General features: G+C 40.3%; 1 protein-coding gene across 6 annotated transcripts in view; it reads right to left on the bottom strand.

Annotated features, from left to right (window-relative positions):
• The window catches only part of LYRM4 (LYR motif containing 4), a 184,149-nt gene that overhangs the window by 60,225 nt on the left and 103,636 nt on the right, over nucleotides 1-20,288 (bottom strand). For 2 of the 6 annotated variants that reach the window (XR_005786119.1, XM_040460428.1), the window contains exon 3: nucleotides 3,457-3,564. The exons of the other annotated variants lie outside the window; for them this stretch is intronic. Coding sequence is in view for 1 of the 2 variants with exons in the window: in XM_040460428.1 (XP_040316362.1) it covers nucleotides 3,457-3,564 (108 nt within the window). In the remaining variant the exon portion in view is untranslated. The remainder of the gene's footprint in view (nucleotides 1-3,456; nucleotides 3,565-20,288) is intronic. 6 annotated transcript variants of the gene reach the window in all.

Raw genomic sequence — 20,288 nt, 5'->3', positions numbered from 1 at the left:
TGGTAATTAAAAACAAAAACAAAAACAAAAAAAAAGGTTGTGGCAAAGCCACAGAAGCCAGTTTTTGAGGAGTGCAATTTCAGAAATCGTAGATCAAAACAAATTGTCCAAAGAATCCATAAATACATCCAGGTATGCCTTGATTTATTGAAAAGACATATCCCAATGACTCCACTTTCAAAAATATAAATCAAAGTGTGTTTTAAATAAACTAGATGCAATTAAACTTGATTTTAACTACCACATAGTGACTCTCTTCTGAATAAAGGCAAATAAGCCTTTGGTGTATGTGCAAATTACTTTTTTGCTACATTAGTTCCCCCAAGGCATGCCTACTTTTGTCACAACCTTTCAGTAGTCCCCCATTGTCTGAAAGATCAATTATAACTTTGCTCCCACTACCCAGCCCAACCCATGGCTGGACTTCAAGTTTTTTATTCAGTTGGTATAGACTCCTCTTCCTATTAGGTCACTCATCTTTAATAAGCAAGATCTTAAATCTGTCTCTGTTACTGTAAAAGTAATATATGCACACAAGGACATAAAACAAAAAGGCTGCTGCCTTATGTCTTGTTGCTCTGGTCCCCCTCCCCAAAGATAATCACTGCTAACAGCTTCATATGTCAGAAAAAGTCTCGTTTCATGTCTACACAAACCAGATAAACAACCATTGACTCAAAGTTCACTTTTGCTCTGAGCTCCTTCACAAGTTCTCCCACATTCTGCTCCATGCTATCTCTTCCCCTATTAATTCCTTTAACATTAATAAGTACGCTGTCACATACTGACCCGTTTCTATTTTTCAACTAGCTTTATCTCCTTTTGCCTTTTTAACAATATATCTTTATAGATCTATAATGGCCTTTAGCATGGTGCTGGGCACACAATGTAAATTATAAAAACACCTGTCCGATGAATGATTTAAACATTCTGAATTGTCAGTACAGCTCACTTTCCTTTTTCTGCTGTCATGGAAGAGGCTTTTCACACACAAACAATGCCGAGTCAGATATTTCTTAATGGCCTACTACTCTTTGCTGAAAGGAAGTGACTGTTTATGAGTGTTATTAGTAGCTGGGCTCTGATCCAGAAATCTGTTTCTGGAGAAATACAGTATATTTTATTTTTAGCTATGAATGGGGTATACATTTTGTTTGCTTCTTTAAAATAGTAGGCTGCTCTGATAAAATATAGTTATGGGTAGAAAACAATATACAATTGTTTCTTTTAACATATTATTGGGAAGAAACAAAGAAAAAAACCCACTTTGTGTCAGAAAACAAGGAGGTGCTCAAAGACGAACTGGGCCATATTAAAGGGGCACAGGAACTGGTTAGAAAAAGCTCCCACTGGCAAATGTGGGACAATGCAAGCATCAAAGAAACAATGATGGTAATGGATTACACTCTGAACCAACAATAAATCTCTAGTGATAAAAAAAAATTGGGTGAGAAAGCTAAGAGAGGAAAAGAGCTCTTTTGGATAGAATGTCAGCTATTTGGAAAATCACCTTTTGCAACCACTCATGTAATAATTAATTCAGGCAAGGGTCACTGCCAATGAATGCTAAAACATGGATGAAAAGTTGCTGAAGAACAGGATTTTCACTAGGCCTCAAATATCACTTACTAATTATAGGGACAAAAGGAGGTATGGAGCAAATAATCAAACTGAGTATCCCCAATACTGGGGTACCTCCTGATGTGACAAGATGAGAAGGTACATTACTCATGTAGTATTCTTGCCAGAAATGTTTTACCTGAATCTAAGGGTAATGGGCTAAGTCCAAATGGCAGGACATTATCCATGACAAGGCCTGGACTCTTCAAAACTGAAATCTCACAAAAGACACAAAAAAGGGTGAGGAGAGGGGTGGTCCAGATTTAAGGAGACAGAAGAAACATGGCGGCCAGTGACTGGACCCTTTATTGGATCCTGGTGGGAGGCGGGAGACGGAGGAGTATGATGGGGGAGTGTGGAGAAATGTGTGTTGGATTGTATTTTATGCTAACGGATAATACTATTGCATCATTGACAACTGTCCTGGATGTGATGTTGGTATCGTGGCCATGTAGGAGAATGTGCTTGTTCTTAGAGGAGACACCTGCTGAAACATTTAGGAGTAAAGTGTCATGTGTGCAACTTACTTTCAAATGGTTCCGGAAAACATACCTCTGTATGACCATGATGACCATGATGACCATGATGACCATGATGGTGACAGAGAAAGAGGGAAGAGAGCAAGAAGATGGGCAAATATGTAAGAGCAAGCAAACGTGGCAAAGGCTAACAACCGGTCAATAAGGGCAAAGGGTATATGGGTTATTACTGTATTATTGAAAAAAACCTTTTTCTTGTATTTTTGAAAAATTTCAAAATAAATTGCTAGGAAAAAAACCCAGACGGATATATTTTTGGCTCTTTCTTGCTTGAACAACAAATCTCATCACTTAGATGGCAGCAGTTAGATCTGACCAATTAGGGAATCAAAACAGAAATAAAACTGGTCAGTTTTTATTTTATTTTTTAAAATCTTTATTTATTTTGAGAGAGAGAGAGAACACGCAAGCGGGGGAGGGAAGTGAGAGGGAGAGAGGGAGAGAATACCAACCAGGCTCTGCACTGTTAGTAATGAGCCTGATATGGGGCTTGATCTCATGTATGGTGAGATCATGACCTGAGCTGAAATCAAGAGTTGGATGCTTCACTGACTGAGCCACCCAGGTGCCCCTAAACAAGACAGTTTTCATTGAGAACACAAGGAGTCAAATGACACCACAAAAGGCATGAGCAAAACTTGTCAGGGCACACAAGAGCATCTTTAAGCAGGCATCTGGGTGGCTTAGTCGGTTAAGTGTCTAGCTTATGAGATCAAGCCTTGCATCAGGCTCGTTGACAGTGAGGAGCCTGCTTGGGATTCTGTCTCCCTCTGTCTGCCTCTTCCCCATTCACACTTTTTCTCACTCTCTCAAAAATAAATAAACTTAAAAAAAACAGAATTATAGTGGCACTGTTAATGGCGTGGCCAACAGTAAGATAACCACTGGTGAAGGTGCCATGGATATCAAGTGTGTGAATGCACAAATATGGACTCTGAAAATAATGAGAATCAACTGTATATGAAACATATTCCTATTTTCATTCCTGTATACCACACATATTCTTCCTGTAAGTTAAAACCTTTTTTCAACCTTGAAACTGTTTCCTGTCTAGGGTTGTGATGTTGATTTATTTTGCCTTTCCCCAACTGTTTCTCTCAGTATTCTGTAAGCCCCATAGGAAAAAACCCACTTCTACTTTATCCTGTCAGCTTGCACTCTTCATTTGTTATGTGTCTTCTACTAGGTTTGCAGGAAGAAGAGATAACCTGTGTGATGCTTCTGGATGGTATTATCATTTAAACAGGTAGACTGAGTGCTGGAGGAGGTAATCAAGAGGACGTGACTGCCAGTTTACCTGTGAGCTGGACCTTGGCAAGTAGAGGTTCCTCAATGCTGTCCCTGTCCTTGGAATGTGTGTTCTGCCCACCATTCCCACAGCAGGCATTGATTTCAAGGACACAACCTTGAAAGAACAAAGTGTTGTTAAGACCATCTAGATGGTATGTGACTGAACCCAGTTCAGGTCTCTATACAGACTTAAGATTTTGGTGGGCAGGTACAAAGATCTACTTCTCTTGTGGCCACTCCAGATAAGCCTTGTAAGTAAGTTCCCTTGCTTGTTAAACCTGCCAACTACCAATCTGGGATGATCTGCCTCTTTTTTTGGTCTCTCCCTGCCCTCCATGTTATGGTGGCCAGTTTACTTCCAACACTGAGTACAGTAGACCGCCTTCCATAATGTGGGTGGGCCTTACCCAATCAGTTGAAGGACTGAGAAGAATAAAAAAGCTGACCCTCTCCTAAGAAAAAGAATTCTTCCTGCCTGATGGTCTTAAAAGGAGTATCAGCTTTTATCCTGCCTTTGGACTCAAACTGACATAAAGGATCTTCCTGTGTCTTAAGCCTACTGATCTTTGGACCAGAACTAAACGGTCAGCTCTTCTGGGTCTCCAGCAGACTCACCCTGGAGATCTTGAGACTTGCCAGCCTCCATAATTGTGAGCCAATTCCTCATAACAAATCTCTCTCCCTTTCTCCCTCTCCCTCTCTATACACATATCTACCCTCTTGGTTCTGTTTCTGTGGGGATCCCTGATTAATACATTGGGCAAGGAAAGCTCAAGTTGAGTCTAAAATTCCACCCATGAGTAACTGGAAGAAGAGCAGTGTGATTAACAGACATTTGGATACAATACGGCAGACATGTTGGGAAAGAAATGATGAGTCTGGCTTTGGTCATGCCAAATGGGACCGTGAGACAATCAACTGGGTAAATCCTACAAGCAGGAAAAATGCATGAACAGATGGGGTAAAGTGAAGCATGTGAACATCACATTCTGTATGTTTAGAATGGTCTCACCCAAATGGCTCAAACACATCTTTGGTAACCCTTTGCAATATGTAAGTCTAGAGTAGTAGGGGCAGTCGGTCTTTCTGCAGAAATGACTTCATTCTTGGTTTCAATACTATTTTATAACAGTCCACTGTAAAACAGACTATACATGGAAGAGCATAAAATATTTATTAGACTAGAGCAGAAACAATAACTTCATTCTTAACTGGTGTGAAAGTGACAATAATTACAAATAAAAAAACTAAGAAGAACTTAGAAGTCACAGACTGAACTAGAGTCCATGGATTAGGTTCAGGAGCAGATGAACCCTTGGCATTGTATATATACATACATCCATTTTTCTAGGGGAGCATTCACAACGGTTTCTAGTCAGATTCACAACGGTTCTGTGACCCAAGAAGCAATTAGATGTGAAACAGCTTTTCTTACTTTATTCCTTTAAATACGGCTATACAAATGACAGGATTTTATCTAATCTCACAGCATAGGAAGAGCACAGTAGAATAGTAAAAACAAACACACACCCTCTCTCCCAAATCGGGCATGTAGAAAATCTCCTTAAACTGGGTGTACTTTTTTTTCTTAATGTTTATTTATCTTTGAGAGAGAGAGAGAGAGAGAGAGAGAGAGAGAGAGAGAGAGAAAGAGAGAGAGTGGGAGAGAGAGAGAGGGAGGGAGTGGGAGTGAGTGGGGGAGATGCAGAAAGAGGGAGATACAGAACCTGAAGCAGACTCCAGGCTGAGCTGTCAGCACAGAGCCCGATGCAGGGCTCGAACCCACAAACTGCGAGATTATGACCTGAGCCAAGTCTATTTCCAGTAATCTACCCGAAATGAAGAGCTAGATAAGTGAACAAAGATATCTTACTCACAAGGATGTTCATCATGGCATTGTTTAAAGTCGCACACACCTTCAGCTCTAACAATAAAGGATTAGCAAAACAAATGAAGCAGTGCATTCAGTGGTGCCCTATGTGTCCATTTAAAAATGACGATGCTTGCGTGCTTTTACTGACTTGAAAGCTGTTAATTATAATTAGGAAGTCACAAAGTTATGAAGGATTAGAATTCCATTTATTGAAAATACACATTCTTATGTATCTGCAGAAGTAACATTCTGGAAGGATATACACGAAAATAATAGTGTTTCATGAGTAGAACTATGAATAATTTTTCTCCCCTCAAATATTATTACAGTAACTATAGATTATTCATGTAATAAAAAATGCAATACTTCCCTTGAACCAACCTTCCCAGTGGCAACAAAACCACTGATCATTCATCAATGTCCTATCTGTCTCTAGCTCCTCCCCTCTCTCCTTGTTGGGGAAAACAGGAGAACACTGCTTTTGAGAGCCCTCTACCCCTTCAAGTCCTACATTTACAAGAATAAATCACTGGTGCACAGCTGCATCTAGCACCTGGAGGGCTTACTCCAGTTCACGGCTGACACCTCTCACCTGAGGAAGATACACCAGTGTCACACAGAAATGAACAATGTGTGGGGTGGCGGGGGCCAACGAATGCACAAAGAGAGCCAAGACTTACTTTATAATCAGGAATAAATCTGCAAGTTTAGGCTTTCCACAGCCATAATACAGGGATCAATAGCGGTTGTTATCATTTTGCTGATGTTTGTTAACCAACCGTATAAACATTTTAACTGTTCAGGAAGAAGGGCAGGGAGAGGGGCGGGAGAGGGAAAAAAAAAAAACCCAAAAAACACCCAACATTTTAAGAGTCCAAAGTGATGACAAAGCACCTCTTTCTGTGGTGGAAACTCTGCCAGAGCCAAATGCAGGGATTTTACACCACTGTCACTGGAGGTGATGAGATTTCTCCCCCTCGCTTTTTATCAAACCTGGCAGATTTATATAGGATGTTTAAATGGTTTATTGTTATTATTTTTAGGTTGACAGGATAAGGAAATGGCTACGAGATGGGGGAAACCTACTCAGAGGCAATCGGTTTGTAGAAGAGAACACTGTAAATCAGTGCTCCATTGGGATAAAATCCACAAACCTAACTGTGATGCCCACACGATGTGACGCCCACACAGTCGTGTGGGGACAGCAACAGAACCGCTGTCTCTGTTTGTAGCTCCAGGTCGTGTGCTTCAGGAAAAGCATCATGAGCGTAGCCAGCTGCCTTAAGAACTCTAGCCCATGTCCAAAAGGGGCTCCGGAGACACACAAACTATGTAATTACAGGCCTGCCTGGAAGCCAAAGGTTGGCAGCTGATCTAAAAGGTAACAAGTGAAAACGTGCTACAAGCCCATGCATTCTACCACGCTGGGAAAGCATGCAGAAACACGAGCTGCCTCTGCGTGCAAGAGTTGCTCTCAGGAGCAGCAGTTTCAGAAAGCCCAGAAAGAGAAAGAGCTGGGGAAAGAGTATTTCTGAACAATCTGAGTGAGAGAAAGCCCAAGAACAATGACCACAGGTTCCTGAACACCTCCATCCCTCTGGCTTCCCGGCTAGATTCACACAATTGCCTTAATTCTGTTTTGCACCTTGAGATGTCCTAAGGAAAGCCGCTGTCCCTAAGCACTGACAACCTCCTGATTCTGGCATTCTGGACCCGCAGGGCGGAAAGTTCCACTCCACATGGAGGGGACCATGACAAGCCACTGCACCTGGCCTAAAGCACCTCCATCAGTTCACAGATATTATGCTGTCACACAGACATAAAACGTCCACTGAAATTAGGGCGCATGGTAGGCTCAGTCAGAAGAGCATGTAACTCTTTAAAAACAACTTTTTAAAATGTTTATTTATTTTTGAAAGAGAGAGAGAGAGACAGAGTGCAAGTGGGGGAGGGGCAGAGAGAGAGGGAGACACACAATCTGAAGCAGGCTCCAGGCTCTGAGCCCTCAGCACAGAGGCTGATGCAGGGCTCGAACTCACCAACCATGAGATCATGACCTGAGCCAAAGTTGTATGCCTAATCTACTGAGCCATCCAGGTTCCCTACAAGCGTGTAACTCTTGATCTCAGGGTTGTGAGTTCGAGCCCCACACCAGGTACAGAGATGAGTTAAAACAAAGAAAAATAATAATTAAAAAAATAAAGAAATAAATTTAAAAACATCCACGGAAATCATTCTCATGCTCACAAAGTCCAAACACTGATTTTCGTATTAATTCTAAAAGAATATGTTAAAGAACCTGGGGAATTAAAATCACTCATTCATAATTTACAAACTGGTTATCTGTGGCTTTTTAAAAATGGGCTTTTGGTGATTTTCAGAAATAATAACTTTACCCCTTCTCCATCTCCCGAGATTATAGCAATGAAACAATATGGTATTATTTCAGGGACCCACGAGGCTAGCATGTGGTTGGCGTTTTACTCCTCAATGTAAGAAGATAAGAACAACTTCCTAAGTGATGTGGAACAGCTTCTTTACTGTCGATAAATCTATTCTCTAATTACATACAAAGACATGTTTGTCTTTGACCCTGATTACATTAAAAATACCAGAAGTATCATTGCTTTGATGTGCATTACAGAAACACGACTCCCTAAGTGAATCTGATCCATTAATAACATCTCTTTAACTACTAATGATTTTTGCAGACATGGAATAGAACATTTTATGGCCGTTTTCAACCATCTGTCCTTCTTTCTCACTATGAATTTGCCAGAGATGTAGTGAAATTTCCTGTGCTTTGTGCCATTACACATTTGTTAATACCAACGTACCAATTAGACATAATAACCCTGCCACATGCTGTATGTAAGCTATACCCTGGCACTGCTCTAGGGACTGGAATCTTCTGTTTGCAAGATTCCTTTAGGCTACTCCTTGAGCCAGGTGGGGGTCTAACCTACTGTGTAGCAGCACATATGGACCCAAGATGTGTACAGCTAATGAATCATGAGCTAATCTGTCATAGAATAAGAACATCCAGCTGCATTAAAGATGCCACACTTTAAAGAGTTAAATATGAGAGTTAAAATTGCAATCCTTTTCTCATTAATGAATGATAACCTATATTAACATATTTGAAATTCCACTAAATTATAATATTGAAGAGAGCACTTAATGAGTATGAGTGATTAGTAACTCATCATGTCATATTTTAAGGGTTTTTTTTGTTTACAGACCTACTATTTACTGGGTGCTTATTTTGGGCTAGACACCTCTGGTGGTGGTCCATTCTTCTGAGCATAGGTAGGGCTCACGTATGCAAAAGAGAAGTTCATTTTACAAAGAAGTAAGGTCTTAGGGAAATGAACTGGCTTACAAATTACAGTATCCTGTTGGGAGAGTTGCGTTCACTAGCAAGTTGTCCTAGAGATAAGGTCCGATTCCTGCAGTACCTGGTGTTGGGGACCCAGGAGTCTGTGCATCGATTCTGGAAGGTACAGACTGAAGAGCCTACCCCAAGGCCTTGGGGTAAAGGTCCTGGGGACCATTACTGTCACTTCTGGTCCTGAGCTCCAGAGTTCTGCGAGAAGAGAACTGTGGCCCCGTATGCAGACTGGAGAAAACCACCTTCTGTATAGTCAGACCTGATGCTTCCCATAGTCCATGCTCTGGAAATATTCCCAGCTGCTGCTGCTGCTTTTTTTTTTTTTTTTTTTTTGTCCTTCATGTTAGGGTAAAGGAGGAATAAAGAGTTTCCTACAAGCAGCTGCCTGTGTTTGGATCTAACAATGCATTTTACAAAGAGCAGTGAATGTTCTAGAGAATATGGAAAAATCATTAAAATTTTCACCTTCATAACGCGGCACCTGGGTGGTTCATTCGGTTAAGTATCGGACTTCAGCTCAGGTCATGATCGGGGCTCAGGAGTTCGAGCCCCGTGTCGGGCTCTGTGCTGACAGCTCAGAGCCTGAAATCTGCTTTAGATTCTGTGTCTCCTTCTCTCTCTGCCTCTCCCCCACTTACGCTCTGTATGTCTCACTCTCTCTCAAAAATAAATAAACATTAAAATTTCATCTTCACCAAGAAAACAACAACTAATTTCACCCTTTCAGCGCATCAGCCATGTTCCTAAGGATAGCATCACTTCTCAAATCAATTATTATGGTTAAAACGAGGAATTTATCCATCTTTCCCAACTCGTGGCTTCATCCAGAGGTGATAATGAATAGAACCTGAGGCATGTATATTGCACAGGGACATTTTCACAAAGACTCAGTTATAAAAAGGAAAATACAGATCATTTGGTGTGCTTGTCCTGTTTGGTGTTGCTATATTTCTTCTCAGAGGAGGGGGTTATTTGTAAACTCAGTTAATGATTAGCACAAGGAGGGCAGGAAGAAAAATAAAGCTTTAGCTTTAGATTTCTTAAATCTCTTCTTGGCCTATTTTACTATACTTCTTTTTGTCTTTACATTTATAATTGGTAATTCTTAAGTCCAGAATATTAAACTGAGGTACATGTATAAATATATATTTTCCCTTTTATTTTAAACAGATTATCAACCTTGGAAAGTTTAAATTCTAACAAATATTGAGACGAGTTGAGGATATAAAATATAAGCCAGTCCTTCTTTGATTTTATACAGCTAGTCATTAAAGGTCTGTTCCTTAGCTAATTGGGCTTAAAGACATCACACATAAAATTAATGCACTAAAATGTTGCCATTCCTATACTAATTACAGATGGGGGAAGAATGCCTTCCATTTAGTGAGACCCTAGATTCTTTTTTTTTTTTTTAATTTTTATTCATTTTTGAAAGGGAGAGAGAGAGAGAGAGAGAGAGAGAGAGAGAGAGAGAGAGGCAGAGAGAGAAGGAGACACAGAATCTGAATCAGGCTCCAGGCTCTGAGCTGTCAGCACAGAGCCCGATGTGGGACTAGAACTCATGAACTGCAAGATCATTGCCTGAGCTGAAGGTGGACGCTTAACTGACTGAGCCACCCAGGCACCGCAGACCCTAGATTCTTGAACAGAGGCTCTACAAATAGTATTTAAAGTAAGCAGTATTGAGGGGCACCTGGGTGGCTCAGTTGGTTAAGTGTCCGACTTCAGATCAGGTCATGATCTCACAGTCTGTGAATTCCAGCCCTGCGTCAGGCTCTGTGCTGACAGCTCAGAGCCTGGAGCCTACTTCAGATTCTGTGTCTCCCTCTCTCTCTGACCTTCCCCCACTCACACTCTGTCTCTGTCTGTGTCTCTCTCTCAAGAATAAACATTAAAAAAAAAGTTTTAAGTAAGCAGTATTGAAATGAGGGGCATTCTAGACCCCAGTGCATAGATTTTTGTGAATAGATGTAAATGTGCAATCTTTAGTATTGCTTTGTATTAAGAGTTTTGGACCTTTCTAAGAGGGGTTCAGAACCTGTGCATAGAAACTAGACAAAACTTTATGTTGCTTCCATATCATGGCTATTGTAAATAATGCTGCAATAAACATAGGGGTGCATATATCTTTCCAAATTAGTGTTTTATTTTCCCTTTGGGTAAATAGCCAGCAGTGGAAGTACTGGATCTAGATTTGTCTCTGAAAATGAAGCTTTCATCTTTGAAATCAAGGATAATGTCAGCTGACTGATTACCTATTTCACAGTCTTTCAAGTTTTAGTGAATATGAACCTCAGATTTCTAAAAGTGAGAGAATATCATTTTATCTCCATCGGCATGGAGACAGAGATTTGGAAGAGATTACTTCCAAAACTTCTTGTATGTTTTCCCAAGTTTCTCATCACACAATTACATATAAACATTGTTGTGTTTAGGAATATGCTTGTTTAATGCTCTAAATGACATATTTCATTTTGTTTAGGGCTGTTGGTTCTTTGTAATACCTCCAAAATCCTGTTTCAATGTCATAAATGTGTGTAAAACTTGAGAATGGCAGTATGAAGGAAAAATATGGAAGTGTGTGAATGCAAGGACATCACCAATAACTGAGGGAGGGCTACTGAAGTCTCCCACTTCTCTGTATTTAGGGGAGCTGTGCTCTTGACAGCTGTGACCATTGCTGAAATGTGAGTTTTGGCACAAAAACTTACAGAGGATTTTAGAAATTTCTCAACCTTATATTTTATTGCTAGTTAGTACAGCTTCTGAAGGCCTTCCTTAAATGTCATAGCTGATGTATTCTTAAGGATCTCAGAAACAAGTTTTCCTGGTAATGCAATGACAGTCAGGAATAATCACATCCTTGCTTGAAATGAAATCTCCTGACCAGAAAACCCTACCCCTGTTCACCAGGATGACTGCTTTTGAAGCACCAACTGCCTCTTTAAGAGCACAATTCAGTGATACACAAGCTCTCTGGTGCCAACACAATTATCATCCAAGTGAAGGATGCTTGTTTAATTTATCTCTAGAGCCAGACTCCCATGTTGTCTTGTTTTGACATGCTGTTTCTGTCCTACTGCTCTGGCTTGAGGGATATTTTACTGAAGCGTTTTCTTCAATCATTTTAGCTATCCTTATCAAATATATCCTTATAGTGCCAGGTTCTTTCAATGACTTACAAAAATATAACATCCAACGAGAGTCATAAGATGCTCCAACTTATCTTCTTTGAATAGTTTTAGGGGCTAAGGGGCAACACTATAGTGTTCTGCTTTCTATTATTCTAACAAATCAGGTCAAATGCATTGATTATTTATTATTATTTACTACAATTATTAGAAAATGAAGATAGTCTTCAAGAAACATACTAGATCCTGCACCTTCCTTGAGACTGTCATTTTGAGAGATGATAATGTATTCCAAGGATGGTGTCTTTATTCAAAACATTTCTGAAAGCCACTCCTCGCCTTGGGCTCCTGCTATACCCCCATATGCCACCCGTTTTCACTATGGATTTAATTGTTTGAGAATGTCTGTCTTCCCCTAAGACTGCCAGCAGCTGAGGAGTAAGGACTGAAATTGTCTATTCATCTTACATGCCTGTCCTCCCACAGAACACTTGGCAACATAGTAGGTATTCAATATTTATTGAATGAATAACTCAGACATTCTTTTGCATATTGTCTGTGTTGTCAAAGTTTCATCCTGTGAGGGTAGATTTACTTTTCTGAAAGAGTCAAAAGTGATTCAGAGTCAAGTATGAAGAAAGAGGCCATGCTACAACTCAATTTTCTTATGTGCACTGGAAACTAAAACGGATGGCAATTTTGAAAAGGAAGTTTATTGAAGTAAACAGGCAGGCCCTCAAGGCAAATAATTTAAAGAGTAACACTTGGATGGAGAAATTCCCATGTGATTCTTAAAAAAATCTTTGTTCAGGTTTTTTTTTTTTTTTTTTAAGTCTATTTATTTTGAGATAGAGTGTGTGAGGGGGAGGGACAGAGAGACAGAGGGAGAGAGACAATCTGAGACTCTCAAGCAGGCTCTGCGATGTCAGCACAGAGCCCGATGCGGAGCTCAAACTCACGAACTGTGAGATCATGACTTGAGCCGAAATCAAGAGCTGGACACTTAATTGACTGAGATACCCAGGTGCCCCAGAATCATTGTTCAGGATTCTTAAGTATTAAAAAACAAAACAAACAAAGAAAAAAACCCCAAAACTTCCGAAAGGGAACTCCTTATTTTCTGTAGAAGTGTGTATGTGTAAATGAAACGTACAAAATCATCTGTATCCGCTTTTCTTCAATGGACATGTAAGCATGGATAGACCTCATATTCTAGCAATCTGTGAGGGTGTAAAAGGGGCCCAAAATACATTTAGCCTTTCCATCTTGGCTTCCTGTTCCCATTTCCTTCCCATTTCTCTACATCTCAGCCTGAAGCAAGGCTCTGGTATAGGCAGATGTGGAAAGAGATAACCTTGTGCTTTCTCTGGCTCCCATCTTTCTTGGCAGTGATTGTGTACTGATGTAAATGATCTTTCCCCTAATGCCTTGGGTGGGCAGAACTTTGGAGATGCAAAAATGGGGACGGAGTTAAAAGACAACCCACTTCAACTCAGAAATAAGCAATGTCAACATAAGGTTGGGAGTGAGCTATGTTGAGGGTGGGAGCATTGCTGTGAGTTGGCTAGAAACAGGCAGCCTTGGCCTGATAACATACCGTTAACTTTGATTCAGGGCTGAGGCTTAGCCTCCTTCTACAACCATAGTTCTTTATTCAATTGCTACAAATGCCAACTTTTTTTTTCAATATATGAAATTTATTGTCAAATTGGTTTCCATACAACACCCAGTGCTCATCCCAAAAGGTGCCCTCCTCAATACCTGTCATCCACCCTCCTCTCCCTCCCACCCCCCATCAACCCTCAGTTTGTTCTCAGTTTTTAAGAGTCTCTTATGCTTTGGCTCTCTCCCACTCTAACCTCCTTTTTTTTTTTTTTCCTTCCCCTCCCCCATGGGTTTCTGTTAAGTTTCTCAGGATCCACATAAGAGTGAAACCATATGGTATCTGTCTTTCTCTGTATGGCTTATTTCACTTAGCATAACACTCTCCAGTTCCATCCATGTTGCTACAAAGGGCCATATTTCATTTTTTCTCATTGCCACGTAGTACTCCATTGTGCATATAAACCACAATTTCTTTATCCATTCATCAGTTGATGGACATTTAGGCTCTTTCCATAATTTGGCTATTGTTGAAAGTGCTGCTATGAACATTGGGGTACAAGTGCCCCTATTACAAATGCCAACTTTTAATCCAAATGGATGTATTGCAAAGCTGATCTACCTAGAATTTCTTCTTAAAAAAAAACAAAAACAAAAACAAAAAACAACAATCCGACATATAACTTCTATATAGTAAAGCAGTTACATCATTATTGAATCAAACTGTCTTTGTTATGACTGCAAGTAATTCCTTTTTCTGGCAACTTCTAAAAGGGAAAAGTGAATGTATTCACTTTTAGCATTAATATTAATCACTTCAAGAATGAGGAAAAAAAAAAAAACTAAACAAATTTAAACCCCAAAATCATTTTAAAGACTGTCCAAAGAAGGTGAGAATCAGAAAAAAAAAAAAAAAAATTGTTTTTTTTTTTTTAAACAAAGGTTTATGTAGAAAAGAGATTTTATGTATTTCCTGTGAAATGACAGGCCAGAGGAATCACCACTGAGCACTGCAAAGCCAGCTGCATTCTATGTTTAGCAAACATGGTCCTGAAAGTGTGCTTCACAGCCCGCTTGGTCACCTAGTCTGCCTCTGCCTCTTAACTGTCATGGTCACTGTTTTGGTCCACTCGGGCTGCTTTAACACAACACCATCCACTGGGTGGCTTCGGAAACAACAGGCATGTACTTCTCATGGTTCTGGAGGCTGGGAGTCTGAGATCAGGTGTGAGCATGGTCGGGTTCTAGTGAGGGCCCTTTACTGGGTTGCAGGCTGCTGATTTCTCCTTGTGTCTCATACTGCAGAGCAGAGAGAGGAAGCAAAGTCCATCAGGACTCTTATCAGGGCACTAATCCCATCCACAAGGGCTCCCTCCTTAAGACGTCATCAAATCCTAATAAACTCCCAAAGACCCTAGTTTCTAATGTCATCACATTGGGGGTATAGGGCTTCTACATATGATTTTGGGGGGTCACAATCATTTAGTCCCTGACAGACATAGAGAACCATTTTGCAACTATCATGAAGATGGTCAGTGATCCAGGCCTGTGTCTCACAGCACCAAAGTGGCTACAGATCTTTGTATGCATGCTCAGCTAATTCTACTTAAACTGTCTGCTGGAGCCACCTTTTCACCATTTTACCTTTTAGGGCTCTGCCAGTCTAATGCTTCCTGAACACTTGTATTTCTCTGTCCTGCTTCACAGGCTCCTGCTGCTGATGCTTACGTAAACACCCCCAAAACACAGAGCCACCAGAACAGCCTCAGATGGGACATGTATATATACACATGAAGCTTTGTCCTTTTGTCTACACTGGCTCTGTGCTCCTGAAAGCAGAACTGGCAGGTCATTCTTCCCTTCCTTATAACACACACGCACTTCCCAACACTTCCTCCAAACATTCCCCCAACAAGAGCTCAATTAAGAATTTATGAGATCAGGGCGCCTGGGTGGCTCAGTTGGTTAAGTGTCTGACTTTGGCTCAGGTAGTGATTTCACGGTTCGTGAGTTCAAGCCCCGCATCAGGCTGTCTGCTCCACAGAGCCCACGTCAGATCCTCTCTCCCCGTCTCTCTGTCCCTCCTGTGGTCACGTGCTGTCTCTCTCAAAAATAAGTAAACATTAAGAAAATATTTTTTAAAAAAATACATGAAACTGGAAAAAGAGACAAGATTGTCAGAGTGATTAAGAGGTGCAATTTCCAGTGAAGACTTCCTTTTCAAAGGTTTCCTCCAAATAGACAGAGTGAGGCAGCTGCTTCCCCCCCAATCCTGCTTTGCCTGTCTGGAGGGGCATCATACCTTGATCCCAGTGGGCAGGCTGGAAGGTGTGCTACCACCGTTTTCATGTCTTACATTTACAGAATGCCATGGTTTTGAAAGACGACTTTCTTATACCTGTACTACCTTTTCTGACCCAGAGAGAAATAGGAGCAGAAATGAATAAAATGGGTGGATTGTATGAGTTTTCTCTGGTTATACTTCCCTGCTACAGAAGATTAAAATAAAGCGAGTTCTTTTTAAGGAAGAGGGTTTCCTGACAGTTCAAATTTGCTGTTTCTAAGCTGAGTATAGCATGGATTTGCAGGTGCACACACACACTTGTGTATACATGGCCACCTACACTTGTAAGATTAGAAAATGATTTATTTTCATCATTGAGAGCATGCTCTTACTGATTTCTTCTCACTGAGAAGTAAATGCACAATTGGAAAAAAAGGGGGAGTAAACACCCCTCAATAATTCCAAATCTGGAATTGGTATTTTTTTTTTAGTTGTGGTACAACACATAAAACATTAAGATTTATCATTTAAACCATTTAGTTATAAAAATGTATTCATATATTTTTATAAAATTGTGGTTAATTATACATAAAACTTATCATTTAAACTATTTTTAAGTATACAGTTCTATGGCATGAAACACATTCACACTGTCATGCACCATTACCACCATCTGTCTCTAGAATGTTTTCGACTTCCCAGACTGAAACTCTGAACCCAATAAACAGTAACTCTCCATTCCCCTGGCAACCATCATTCTCCTTTTTCGTGTCTATGAATTTGGATATACTAAATACCTCATATAAGTGGAATCATATGAAATGTGTCCTTTCGTGACTGCCTCATTTCACTTCGCATAACATTTTCAAGGTTCATCCACGTTGTGGCCATGTGCCTGTGCTTCATTCCTTTTTCAGGCTGAATAATATTCCATCATACATATAAACCACATTTTGTTTATCCATTTATTCATCAATGGACATTTGGGCTGTTTCTAACTTGTGGCTATTGCAAATCATGCTGCCATGAACACGGGTGTGCAAATATCTCTTTGAGACTCTGCTTTCAATTTTTTTTGGGATATACCCAGAAGTGGAATTGCTAGATCATATGGCAACTCTATGATTTTTTTTTTTTTTTTTGAGAAACAGACATAGAGTTTTGTAACTATATGTTTTGTATGTTTCATACAAAACAGAGTTTTGTATATCTTGCCCCATCATGCTTATAATACACTTTTGGCTGTGACTCTGCTTACCATTAATTCCTTACTGTGCTTAATCACAGGAGATGTGACTATGTCAGATAGAATCTTATTATGCCAGCCACACAATTTCCTTCACTTTTAGCCACACATCACAGTTTCTTAGAAACCAACAAGCTAAGTCTCATTACAAAACCGCAAATGGTGATTCCGCTATGTAAGTAGATTTGTTTACTGGGCTAACCTGAGAATGAAAGCATCTTGCAGGAGATGGTTACTGATGAAATCCGAAGAGCCTATAATCCTAGAGGCCCCTGTAGAGCCTCTGGATTATTCTGAAGTTTGTATCACCTGCTTACTCCACTTTCTCTGAGGCTACCGTGTAAGGTGGTGTGGGTGTACCTGCACTTGTTGCCGTCCTGACCCTCTTCCCAAACTTGTAGCTATTATCTGCTCATGTCCTTTCTCTGATAACTTCAGTACATAGCTCAGTTTTCCTATCCACTCAGTCCTCTGCCAGCATTTTTAGGTCTCTCAGCATCTACGCTAATGACCTTCCAAACACCCTGCATTATACCTACAATCCTCAAGTCCAATGATGTTCAGTGCCTTCCTAATGTCACCCACCCTTAGGTATGGACCTCACTGACATAAGCCAAGCCCCAGACCTTGATTCAATCTCCCATCCTTCTCCTTCTGCTCTTCTCGAGTGGTCACCCTGAGCTTGCTCTTCCTCAGTATGGCCTCTAGTTGATTGGTCTCTCCCATTCTCATAGCTCACCTGCCCCTTCCAGCCCCACAGCTGTGCTCTTGGGCACGGTGACTGGTCACTGCAGTGACGCTAGCGTGGGTGCCCTTGCTTTGTCTGACTTCTACTGCTGCATTCTCCTTGCCAATCTCAGCCTGGCAGATGGCACTAACCTCTCTCCCTATCTGCTCCCAAATGTTGCAAACAGGGCTGATTGATCTTGCTGCTAAAGTGCGCGTTTGACTTTATCTCTGTCATCTCGTTGCACAATTATCCTTGTAAGCATTGTTAATGTCCCCCCCAGCTTTCTTTACATCTATTCTAACAACCCTTTTCACATTTCTTTGCAAGCAATGCATCTCAACCCCACAACCTAAATTTTATGCAGTTTTGCTCTCTAAATTTTTTCAAAGAATTGAGGCCATGTAAGATGAGTGAATTTTAGTGCCAAGAGAAACAAAACTATAAAAGAAACTGTTGATGCATATATATATATGTATATATATATGCATATATCACACACATACATGATATATATGTGTATATATATGTATATATATCATGTATGTGTATATGTAATGTTTATTTTTGAGAGAGAGAGAGAGAGAGAGAGAGCATGAGAGCGAGCATGCAAGGGAGGGGTAGAGAAAGAGGGAGACAGAAGATCTGAAGCAGGCTCTGCATTGAGAGTGCAGAGCCCAATACAGGGCTGGAACTCACGAAATGTGAGATCATGACCTAACCCAAAGTTAGACACTTAACTGACTGAGCCAGACAGGTGCCCTGAAACTGTTGATATATTTAATTACGTATTTGAAGTCTTTTTAATAGTCCCAAACACAAACCAGCTTGAAAGATGAATGACAAAGTAGGAAAAAGAAAATGTAAGCTTCTTCATTTGACTCAGAATTGTCTTACATGTCTTTTTATCAATTCTATTCTCCTTCTCTTGTCTAATGGTATGTGAGACTTTAGGAAAACCACTTTCCCCTGGTTGCTCTGGGACCTTTCTCCATTAATTTTTCCTACTCTTTATTGTGCCTTCAATGATTTCTTTTGCATTAGCTCCTTTCTCTTAGTCAAACAATAAAATCTTTGCACCCTTAAAAAAAAAATCACCTCCCCCCCACACAAATCCCAGATGGACCCATCTACCTATTCCCCTAATTCTCAAACAGTTCTCTGTTCTCTCCTGCTCTTCTCTACCAAGCTGCTCTTCCAAAGCTGGTGCCTCTGCCTCTGGGCCACCAGCTTTGCCCTGCTGATTCTGTTCTCTTCCATTAAGCTGCTCTCAGAAATACAAATGGCTTTTGAACTGCCTCTTCCAGACAGCCTCCTGATGAGCTCTCTATAAGTAATGGACACAGGCAAATATTATGCTTGGAAACTCTGTTCTGAAAGCTCTTCTCGGCCTCTTCTTTGTCTGCTCCCTCTAGGCAACACAGCTCAGTCTCAGGGGTTCGCATCCTATCAGATGACTTCCAAACTTAGGTCTCCTGCTTTAAGTGGCTTCCGAGTGCTAGGTCTGCATTTTTGCAGTTTGCTGGACATACCTAGAAGTTATAATGCCGGCATCTTTGACTCAGTATGACTTAAGGAAAACATTTCCTTCCTTCCCATGGGTCCACTGTTCTTGACTGCTAATAGTAATCCCATTGAACAAAGAAACAAAGCACGTACAGACACACACAGTTGCACTGATTTAACAAATGGACTTTAGCAATAAAAAGGTAGTTCAGATTGGTGATCAGTGCCCTGACAGGAATCAGGTGGTATCTACTTCAGGTACTGAAACCTCAGGTATTCTTCTCCTTTTGTTATTAACATGGAGACAGGTATTAATTAATGTGACATTTCTGAAACCCTGGGATGTTGTGTAGAAATAACAAAAACTTGAATTAAACCAGTAGTGTTAATATTCTGGAAGAGGTTTAGGAGTAAGTATAGTAACTGGTTTTGTAATGACTACTTTTGTGTTGTTATAGCTCATCTTTAAGATATTTGGAGAGTTTGAAAGCAGCAGCTAGATTAGATTAGTAACTGCTTTTTAAATTGGTTAAGAAAATAAAATTTAGCTTTTAATCAATGGATAGATGTTTAGCAAAGATCCACTTTAATGTTTCAATTATTGGATATGTAACATTAATAAATTGATCATTGAGAATAAATGTATCTATGGCCATAAGCTCCCTGGATATTAAATGGTAATCGATACTTTAGAGGTATATCATATGTGTTTCTTTTTGTCTTAAAATGTTTTAGAGCCAGGGTGCCTGGATTGCTCAGTCAGTTAAGTGTCCGACTTGGTTTGGGCTCAGGTCGTGATCTCACAGTTTTGTGAGTTTGAGCCCCAAGTCAGGCTCTGTGCTGTCAGCGCAGAGTCTGCTTGGGATTTTCTCTCTCCCTGCCTCTCTCTCTGCCCCTCCCCTGCTCATGCTGTCTCTTTCTCAAAATAAATACATAAAAACTTTAAAAAAATGATTTAGAGCCATGGCTTTATCTAGGACAGTCGAGGTGCTCAGAACTGCAAGCTTGGGCATGTGTATTTAAAAAAATTCTTTTTCTTTTCTTTTCTTTTCTTTTCTTTTCTTTTCTTTTCTTTTCTT

This window comes from Herpailurus yagouaroundi, unplaced genomic scaffold (assembly GCF_014898765.1).
Source record: "Herpailurus yagouaroundi ecotype Mexico unplaced genomic scaffold, PumYag 250, whole genome shotgun sequence".
NCBI classification, from domain to species: Eukaryota; Metazoa; Chordata; class Mammalia; order Carnivora; family Felidae; genus Herpailurus; species Herpailurus yagouaroundi.
The sequence above is the reverse complement of the archived record's forward strand: the minus strand, read 5'-3'. Positions and strand labels throughout refer to the sequence as shown.